Source organism: Haematobia irritans, chromosome 2 (assembly GCF_050003625.1).
Source record: "Haematobia irritans isolate KBUSLIRL chromosome 2, ASM5000362v1, whole genome shotgun sequence".
NCBI lineage: Eukaryota > Metazoa > Arthropoda > Insecta > Diptera > Muscidae > Haematobia > Haematobia irritans.
In genome coordinates, this window is record NC_134398.1 from 25,546,203 (window position 1) to 25,557,014 (window position 10,812).

The following is a 10,812-nucleotide window of genomic DNA, read 5'->3' on the forward strand; positions in this document are numbered from 1 at the left end:
TGTAAAAATTTCATTTAAATAGGAAATTTTGTAAAAATTTCATTTAAATAGGAAATTTTGTCAAAATTTCATTTAAATAGGAAATTTTGTCAAAATTTCATTTCTATAGGAAATTTTGTCAAAATTTCATTTCTATAGGCAATTTTGTCTAAATTTCACTTCTATAGGAAATTTTGTCCACATTTGAGATCTACAGGAAATTTTGGCAACATTTCATATCTACAGGAAATTTTGTCAAAATTTCATTTCTATAGGAAATTTTGTCAAAATTTCATTTTTATAAGAAATTTTGTTAAAGTTTCATTTCTATGGGACATTTGGTGTATTCATTTTTTTATAGCAAATCTTGTCAAAATTTCATTATTATAGCAAATTTGATCAAAATTTCGTTCTTATAAGAAATTTTGTCACAATTTCATTTCTATAGGAAATTTTGTCAAAATTTCTTTTCTATAGGAAATTTTATCAAAATTTCAGATCTAAAAGAAATTTAAACAAAATTTCATTTCTATAGAACGTTTTGTAAAAATTTTATTTATATAAGAAATTTTGTAAAAATTTAATTTTTATAGGAAATATTGTCAATATTTTTTTATATGGGCAAATTTCACTTTTATAGACAATTTTGTCAAAATTTCTTTTGAATAATATCGATCAACAAAGGGTTAACTATCTATTAGCCTTGAAGTAGGGTATACTAAAACGTCTAGTTTAAGGTCTAAATTCCATATCTCATCCCAAAATTAGAACGTACGACATGTGCCTAAGGAAAAAAAGCGTAAGCTGATAAGGAAATTAGACGCCTGTTATTGTTCAGATTGAAGCACAACGAATTTAGTAAGAGATCTAAGAGTCAACAGACAGCAGCTAAATCACAGAATGAATATAAAATTTAAAATGGAAATATTTTTTAAATATAATATAATAGCTTTGTTAGCAATACAAGTATGGCGTATTTAGTTTCAATTTGTGAAATATAATAAAAAAAAATAATTTAAATTTATATCGTGTTTATTTTCAGACCTCATGGGCTAATCCCATTGTTACGGTTAAACAATCATCTATGAATTTCATTGATGCTGAAATTCAATATACTACATCACAAGCAGAAAGGACTATTATTTTGGTTCAAAAGGTATTAAATCGTTTACCAAAAACCCAACAATATGAAAAACATCAACGGGCCCTTGAACTGCTACTTCGCAATGCTTATGATTTTAAGAAACCTGGACCTTGTCATGATAAAATGTCGGCATTTTCGAAAACCTGGGCATCTGTAATGTATGGTTATCTCCAACCAAATACTTCACCAGAGCATTTGGATATTTTGAAATTATTAGAAGAATATGGCCTACGTGACATGATGATGGAAGCAGAAGTATTTCTCAGACGTATTGTCAGTGGGAAAATTGCCACACCAGTGGAAGTGGGTAGTCCAGCTTATTATGAGTTTCTCAAAAGACAATGCTAGTGGTGATTTTTGTATTTTGAGAGGAAGGAGGATTTCTACAGGCTCTTCTCCCAAACAATCAGTATTTAAATATTTATTTGGAAAGCATTCACCATATCATGTACAAATTCAAATAAATTATAAATTTTATTATTTATTTATAAGAATCGTATCCAGTAAGTATTCTAATTGATTATTATATTGTATAATTCGTAGTTTTGAAAATCCTTAATGTGTTTTCTGTTTCTTCGACGTACATCCCAGCAAAAAATTTCAAAAATGTTCTAAAGGCACAACTTTAAAATCATTTGCAAAAATGTCTCCCCAAAGATGTTCTTTATTTTCTTTTAATTCAATTTTTTATAACTCGCTTTTTTAGAATTTTTAATGGGTAATTTTAACTGGGTTTATTTCAAATTGATTAAAAACAGAGTAAGAATTAATAAAATGGTACAAATGATTTAAATTTTGTCGAAAAAATTGTTAAATTCATTCTATAAAAATTGCGAATTTTTAAAACTATTTGATATCAAACGTTCCATACTCGTACAAGTGTTAGAATGCATTAAAAATCATAAAAAATATTTATATGGTAAAATAACACAAAGTTTGTAATTCACATCCAAAATACTGAATTCGGTTCACATCTTAAGAAGAGCTGCCAATTCAGTGCAACGATTGTTGAAATGGCGGACATCCGTCCTGTGGCAAGCCCATGTTGAATTCATCGCTTGTGCGCTAAATTGTGTACATTTTCACTACTTTTTTGGCGATGCTTTTTTTGCTGGGATGCCATTTTCGGCTTTGTATACCCTGCGCCACACTGTGCCCCACAGGGTATTATAAGTTAGTGCATATGTCTACAACACCCAGAAGCAGACGAGATATGCACATTATGACTTCGGCCCCTGAGTTGATCTAGCCATGCCCGTCTGTCCGTCCGTCTGTCTGTGAACACATTTTTGTGATCAAAGTCTAGGCCGAAGTTTTACTCCGATTGAATTCAAATTTAGCACAAGAATGTGTTATTGGCCAGAATAGATTGATTTTGTAAGAAATCGGTTCAGGTTTATATACAGCTCCCCTATATACCTTTCGCACAATATGCACCTATATGACCCCAGAAGCAAGAGTTCTTCACTGATTTTCACTGAAATTTTGAACAGGGAGTAGAATTAGCATTTTTACTATGCATGCCAAATTTGGTTGAAATCGGTTCAGATTTAGTTATAGCTCTCATATATATCTTTGCCCAATTTTCACTTATGTGACCACAGAGTCAAAAGTTTTACTCCGATTTACATGAAATTTTGCACAGAAAGTACAACTAATCTTTTAACATACTATGCATGCATAGTAGAGATCGGTTCTGATTTAGATATAGCTCCCATATATATCATTCTCCCGATTTTGAATGATTTGACCCCAGAAGCCAGAGTTTTACTCTGATTTATATAAAATTTTTCACCAGAAATAGTATTAACATTGTTTTTATGCTCGCCAAATTAGGTTGAAATCGGCTTAGATTTAGATATAGTTCCCATAAAAATCTTTTGATCGACTTAGGTTATGTTAGGTGCAGCCCGATGTATCAGGCTCACTTAGACTATTCAGTCCATTGTCATACTACAGTGGTGAATTTCTCTCTTATCACTGAGTAATGCCCGATTCCATGTTAAATTCAATGACAAGGGACCTGCTTTCTATCGTCGAGTCCGAACGGCGTTATACATTGCAGTGAAACCACTAAGAGGAGCTTTGAAACACTCAGAAATGTCACCAGCATTACTGAGGTGGTATATTCCACAGCTGAAAAACTTTTTGGAGTTCGGTCGAATCAGGAATCAAACCCACGACCTTGTATATGCAAGGCGGGCATGCTAACCATTGTACCACGGTGGCTCCCGATTTACACTCGTATGAGGTCAAAATTTAACTCCGATTGACTTGAATTTTTGCACAGAAAGTACTGTTAACATTTGTACAATGTACTAAGCTCAGATCAGGCAAAATACTCGTATATATGTCTCTGACAAAATTTTCTATAAAAATAAAATTTTGACAACATTTTCTATAGAAATAAAATTTTGACAAAATTTTCTTTAGAAGTAAAATTTTGACAAAAATTTCCATAGAAATAAAATTTTGACAAAATTTTCTATATAAATACAATTTTGACAAAATTTTCTATAGAAATACAACTTTGACAAAATTTTCTATAGAAATAAAATTTTGACAAAATTTTCTATAGGAATAAAATTTTGACAAAATTTTCTATAGGAATAAAATTTTGACAAAATTTTCTGTAGAAACAAAATTTTGACAAAATTTTCTATAGAAATAAAATTTTGACAAAATTTTCTATAGAAATAAAATTTTGTCAAAATTTTCTAAAGAAATAAAATTTTGACAAAATTTTCTATAGAAATAAAATTTTGTCAAAATTTTCTAAAGAAATAAAATTTTGACAAAATTTTCTATAGAAATAAAACTTTGACAAGATTTTCTATAGAAATAAAATTTTGACAAGATTTTCTATAGAAATAAAATTTTGACAAAATTTTCGAAAATAACCAGTAATGATAGGATAATAAATAATGCCATTATATCATTACACGTACTACGGTACACTATATGTACTTCGTACAGACAATCAGTCTAAATGCGCATCACAGATGATAAATGCATTTTAAAACAAAACGACTGAACGAAAACAACAAAAACAACAGAAAAAAAATGTTGTCAAAATTTTCTATAGAAATAAAATTTTGTCAAAATTTTGTATAGAAATAAAATTTTTACCAAATTTTCTATAGAAGCAAAATTTTTTATAGAAGTAACACCTTGACAAAATTTTTATACCCTTCACCACTACTGTGGTACAGGGTATAATAAGTTTGTGCATTTGTATGTAACGCCAAGAAGTAGTAATCATAGACCAACCTTTTAGTATACGGATCGGCTTAGAATTAAATTCTGAGTCGATCTAGCGATGTCCGTCTGTCTGTCTGTCCGTCTGTCTGTCTGTCCGTCTGTCTGTCTGTCTGTCTGTTGATGTATTTTTGTGTGCAAAGTACAGCTCGCAGTTTTAGTCCGATTGTTCTAAAATTTGGTATGGGGTCCTGTTTCGGCTCAAAGACGATCCCTATTGATTTTGGAAAATATCGGTTCAGATTTAGATATAGCTGCCATATATATTTTTCACCGATCTGGTCATAATTGGCATGTATATCAACCGATCTTCCTCAAATTCCGAACATCCCAATACTTTATGAGTCTCGAAAAACTTGCAAAATATCATCCAAATCGGTTCAGATTTAGATATAGCTCCCATATATAGCTTTCGCCCGATTTACACTCCTTTGTCCACAGAGGCCAATTTTTTGCTCCGATTTAGTTGAAATTTTGCACAGGGAGTAGAATTAGCATTATAGCTATGCGTGTCAAATTTGGTGGAAATCGGTTCAGATTTAGATATAGCTCCCATATATAGCTTTCGCCCGATTTACACTCATATGACCACAGAGGCCAATCTTTTACTCCGATTTAATTGAAATTTTGCACAGGGAGTAGAATGAGCATTGTAGCTATGCGTGCCAAATTTGGTTGAAATCGGTTCAGATTTAGATATAGCTCCCATATATAGCTTTCGCCCGATTTACACTCATTTGCCCACAGAGGCTAATTTTTTGCTCCGATTTAGTTGAAATTTTGCACAGGGAGTAGAATTAGCATTGTAGCTATGCGTGCCAAATTTGGTTGAAATCGGTTCAGATTTAGATATAGCTCCCATACATATGTTTTTCTGATTTCGACACAAATGCTCAAAATACCAACATTTTCCTTGTAAAATCGCCACTGCTTAGTCGAATAGTTGAAAAAATGACTCTAATTTTCTTAAACTTCTAATACATATATATCGAGCGATAAATCATAAATAAACTTTTGCGAAGTTTACTTAAGATTGCTTCAGATTTAAATGTTTCCCATATTTTTTTACTAACATTGTGTTCCACCCTAGTCCATTAGCCGACTTAAATTTTGAGTCTATAGATTTTGTAAAAGTCTATCAAATTCTGTCCAAATCGAGTGATATTTAAATGTATGTATTTGGGACAAACCTTTATATATATCACCCAACACATTTGACAGTTGTGATATGGTATCGAAAATTTAGAACTATAAAGTGGTGCAGGGTATAATATAGTCGGCCCCGCCCGACTTTAGACTTTCCTTACTTGTTTTTTACTAACATTGTGTTCCACCCTAGTGCATTAGCCGACTTAAATTTTGAGTCTATAGATTTTGTAGAAGTCTATCAAATTCTGTCCAAATATTTAAATGTATGTATTTGGGACAAACCTTTATATATAGCCCCCAACACATTTGACGGATGTGATATGGTATCGAAAATTTAGATCTACAAAGTGGTGCAGGGTATAATATAGTCGGCCCCGCCCGACTTTAGACTTTCCTTACTGGTTTAGAAATAAAATTTTGACAAAATTTTCTATAGAAATAAAATTTTGACAAAATTTTCTATAGAAATAAAATTTTGTCAAAATTTTCTATTTTCAACACTACGTACCAAATTTCAACCGGATCAGGTTAATTTTGCTCTTCCAAGAGGCTCCGGATGTTACATCTGGGAATCGGATTATATGGGTTCTATATAGACATAAAATTTTATCAAAATTTTCTAAAAAAATAAAATGATGACAAAATTTTCTATAGAAGTAAAATTTTGACAACATTTTCTATAGAAATAAAATTTAGACAAAATTTAGACAAAAAAAAAAAATTGAGAAGATTTTCTATAAAAATAAAATCTCGACAAAATTTTGTATAGAAATAAATTTTTGACAAACCTTTCTATAGAAATAAAATTTTGTCAAAATTTTCTACAGAAATAAGATTTTGACAAAATTTTCTATAGAAGTAAAATATTGACAAAATTTTCTTTAGAAAATAAAATATTGACAAAATTTTCTATAAAAATATAATTGTGACAACATTTTCTATAGAAATTAATTTTTTTCAAAATTTTCTATAGATATAAAATTTTGGCAAAATTTTCTATAGAAGTAAAATCTCGACAAAATTTTCTATAGAAATACATTTTTGACAAACCTTTCTATTGAAATAAAATTTTGACAAAATTTTCTATAGAAATAAAATTTTTACAAAATTTTCTATAGAAATAAAATTTTGTCAAAATTTTCTATTTTCAACACTACGTACCAAATTTCAACTGGATCAGGTTAATTTTGCTCTTCCAAGAGGCTCCGGATGTTACATCTGGGAATCGGATTATATGGGTTCTATATAGACATAAAATTTTATCAAAATTTTCTAAAAAAATAAAATGATGACAAAATTTTCTATAGAAGTAAAATTTTGACAACATTTTCTATAGAAATAAAATTTAGACAAAATTTAGACAAAAAAAAAATTGAGAAAATTTTCTATAAAAATAAAATCTCGACAAAATTTTGTATAGAAATAAATTTTTGACAAACCTTTCTTTAGAAATAAAATTTTGTCAAAATTTTCTATAGAAATAAGATTTTGACAAAATTTTCTATAGAAGTAAAATATTGACAAAATTTTCTATAGAAATAAAATGTTGACAAAATTTTCTATAGAAGTAAAATCTCGACAAAATTTTCCATAGAAATTAATTTTTTTCAAAATTTTCTATAGAAGTAAAATATTGACAAAATTTTCTATACAAATTAATTTTTTTCAAAATTTTTTATAGAAATAAAATTTTGACAAAATTTTCTATAGAAGTAAAATCTCGACAAAATTTTCTATAGAAATAAATTATTGACAAACTTTTCTATAGAAATAAAATTTTGTCAAAATTTTCTATAGAAATAAGATTTTGACAAAATTTTCTATGGAAGTAAAATCTCGACAAAAAGATCAATAGACATAAAATTTTGACAAAATTTTCTATAGAAGTAAAATCTCGACAAAATTTTCTATAGAAATAAATTATTGACAAACTTTTCTATAGAAATTAATTTTTTTCAAAATTTTCTATAGATATAAAATTTTGGCAAAATTTTCTATAGAAGTAAAATCTCGACAAAATTTTCTATAGAAATACATTTTTGACAAACCTTTCTATAGAAATAAAATTTTGTCAAAATTTTCTATAGAAATAAGATTTTGACAAAATTTTCTATAGAAGTAAAATCTTGAAAAAATTTTCTATAATAATAAAATTTAGACAAAATTTTCTATAGAAATACATTTTTGACAAAATTTTCTATAGAAATAATTTTTTTTTCAAAATTTTCTATAGAAATAAAATATTGACAAAATTTTCTATAGAAGTAAAATCTCGACAAAAAGATCAATAGACATAAAATTTTGACAAAATTTTCTATAGAAATAAAATTATGTTAAATTATTTTTGGCTCGAGTGGCAACCATGATTATGAACCGATATGGACCAAGATTTGTGTGATTGGGGATCGGATATATATAATTATAGACCGATATGGACCAATTTTTTCATGGGTTTTAGAAACAATATACTAACACCACGTAACAAAATTTCAACCGGATCGTATGAATTTTGCTCTTCCAAGAGGCTCAGGAGTTTAAATCTGGAGATCGGTTTATATGGGGGCTATATATATTTATGGACCAGTTTTTGCATTGTTTTTATGGTCCATATACTAACACCACGTACCAAATTTCAAAAGGATCGGATGAATCTTAGGTTAAGTTAGGTTAGGTTAGGTGGCAGTCTGATGTATCAGGCTCACTTAGACTATTCAGTCCATTGTGATACCACATTGGTGAACTTCTTTCTTATCACTGAGTGCTGCCCGTTTCCATGTTAAGCTCAATGACAAGGGACCTCCTTTTTATAGCCGAGTCCGAGCGGCGTTCCACATTGCAGTGAAACCACTTAGAGAAGCTTTGAAACCCTCAGAAATATCACCAGCATTACTGGGATAATCCACCGCTGAAAAACTTTTTGGTGTTCGGTCGAAGTAGGAATCGAACCCACGACCTTGTGTATGCAAGGCGGGCATGCTAACCATTGCACCACGGTGGCTCCCAATTTTAACAAAATTTAACAAATCGGATGAATCTTGCTCCTCCAAGAGGAGCACTTGTGCCAAGTTTCCAGTCGGTAGCTTATTTCGTTCGGAAATTAGCGTGATTTCAACAGACGGACGGACGTGGCTAAATCGACTCAGAATTTCACCGCGACCAAGAATATATATATATACTTTATGGGGTCTTAGAGCAATATTTCCAGCTTATGTTAGAGGATATAAAAACGCCTTTTAATTAATTGAGATTTCTTTTTGATTATTGGCTAATTTCTCTTTTTTATTCCCTAAAATATCCAATCAAAGTTCAGTCTTTTGTTCTGTATAACAATTATTTGCCGTATATTCGGCATAGACATTTTCAATATTTTTCGTTGGACTACCATATTTGCCACTGTAAACCTCTTCGAGTAATTTTTTGAATTTAGCTCTCAATTCACGCATTCCATGTTTATTCAATAATCGAGCCATAACCTTATGCTCCGTTGAGGCATCGGCTGTAGCTTCTAGATACGAGCGCATTATGGAACTTGTCGTCTGATTATATTTCAAACGTTTCGCTTGACAATCACCCGTTTTCGATTTATAATCCTCAGTTGCTTGAATGAATTTTTTAAGATTTTCACGATGTTCATCATAGGCTATGCCATTGGGTATATCCGCTAAAGCATTGCGTACAAGAATTTCACTTTCTTCGATCATAGCATTCATGATATCATCAGCAGCTTTGACAATTAGCAAATCAGCATTGTCATCAGTCGATGAAGCACAGAATAGCTAAAAATAATAAAAACAAAATACACAAAAATTGAGAATTCATAGAATTTTTAATGAATATGTTTTTTTTTTCTACACAAACCTTCCATGATGCTAAAGTCAAAATTATCATTAAAATTCGTACACTATACATTGCAGTTGGAATGGATGTTGTTCATTTAAATTCCAATTTCCCACTGAGTGTCTGGATTTGTTTTCATTTCATGCCTCTGTAATAAACGAACACATTTGTTCTAATCGCTTCCAATGTGTGTACAATGTGTGCCACATCAAACAGTGAGAGATTAAATAGCCAAGCCAAGATTAAAATGATGACGATGCATACACAGCGAGGGCGACGTCATAAAATAAATCGAAGCATATGGGATTTTCCATAGATTATGACATGATATGCTACGGTACCTCTTGTAACTGTGGATTAGATGAATGATTTCCATGCGTAATGAATGGAATTCCACATTCACCAGATGCACAAATAAGGAAATTCTAAAATCGGGCGGGGTCAACTATAATATATCCTGCGCCAATTTATATACTGGAAAAGAAAAGAATGCCCAGTTCCAAAGATTTTGTCTTAACATTATTGATTTTGGTATTGGTTTCGAGCCAAAGAAGCGGAGAATTTAAGTAAGGATACTTTTAAGACAAAAACAGGGTTGCCATTTTGGTCCGATAAAATTTTGACAAAATTTTCTAGTGAACTAAAAATTTAACAAAATGTTCTATGGAAATAAAATTTTGACAAATTTTTCTATAATAATAAAATTTTGACAAAATTTTCTGTCGAAATAAATTTTTTGACAAAATTTTTTATAGAAATAAAATTTTCCCAAAATTTTGTACAGACAAAAAATTTTCGATAACTTTCTATAGAAATAAAAGTTTGACAACATTTTCTATAGATATGAAAAAATTTTCTATAGAAATAAAATTTTAACAAAGTTTTCTATAGAAATAAAATAATAATAATAAAATTTTGACAAAATTTTCTATAAATATGAAATTTTGACAAAATTTTCTATATAAACAAAATTTCCTGAAGAAATAAAATTTGGACAAAATTTTCTAGAGAACTAAAATTTTAACAAAATTTGCCATTTTGGTCCGATCGGACCTATTTTGGTCCAAAAAATTATTAATTTTTAAATTTGGTCCGATGGTCGAACCAAATGGAATTTGGTTAATTTTGGTCCATTTTCATACAATCGATATTTTTTGTTAATTTTATATTGAAATAAAATTTTGGCAATATTTTCTGTAGAAATAAAATTTTGACAAGAATTTCTATAGAAATAAATTTTTAACAACATTTTCTATAGAAATAAAATTTTGCCGAAATTTTGTGCAGAAATAACTTTCTATAGAAATAAAAGTTTAACAACATTTTCTGAAGAAATAAAATCTGGACAAAATTTTCTAGTGAACTAAAATTTTAACAAAATTTTCTATGGAAATAAAATTTTGACAAATTTTTCTATAATAATACAATTTTGACAAAATTTTCTG

At 29.4% G+C, this 10,812-nt stretch overlaps 2 protein-coding genes across 2 annotated transcripts; one reads left to right on the forward strand and one right to left on the reverse strand.

Annotated features, from left to right (window-relative positions):
* Positions 1-755: 755 nt before the first annotated feature.
* LOC142223729 (uncharacterized) lies at positions 756-1,622 on the forward strand. The gene is made up of 2 exons (XM_075293572.1): positions 756-945; positions 1,022-1,622. Exons 1-2 carry the CDS (start codon positions 880-882, stop codon positions 1,469-1,471), a joined length of 516 nt encoding a protein of 171 aa, XP_075149687.1. The 5' UTR covers positions 756-879; the 3' UTR covers positions 1,472-1,622.
* A 7,139-nt stretch (positions 1,623-8,761) lies between these two features.
* Positions 8,762-9,604, reverse strand: LOC142227453 (uncharacterized). Its single transcript, XM_075298024.1, has 2 exons — positions 9,389-9,604; positions 8,762-9,306 (listed from the first exon to the last, which is right to left on the reverse strand). Exons 1-2 carry the CDS (start codon positions 9,437-9,439, stop codon positions 8,830-8,832), a joined length of 528 nt encoding a protein of 175 aa, XP_075154139.1. The 5' UTR covers positions 9,440-9,604; the 3' UTR covers positions 8,762-8,829.
* Between the last annotated feature and the right edge of the window lie 1,208 nt (positions 9,605-10,812).

Coding starts and splice junctions, on each gene's coding strand:
- LOC142227453 (XM_075298024.1), bottom strand. CDS start 9,439: ATGTATAGTGTACGAATTTTAATGATAATTTTGACTTTAGCATCATGG. Junction 9,307..9,388: donor TGACTTTAGCATCATGGAAG/GTTTGTGTAGAA, acceptor TATTATTTTTAG/CTATTCTGTGCTTCATCGAC.
- LOC142223729 (XM_075293572.1), top strand. CDS start 880: ATGAATATAAAATTTAAAATGGAAATATTTTTTAAATATAATATAATA. Junction 946..1,021: donor TAGCTTTGTTAGCAATACAA/GTATGGCGTATT, acceptor GTTTATTTTCAG/ACCTCATGGGCTAATCCCAT.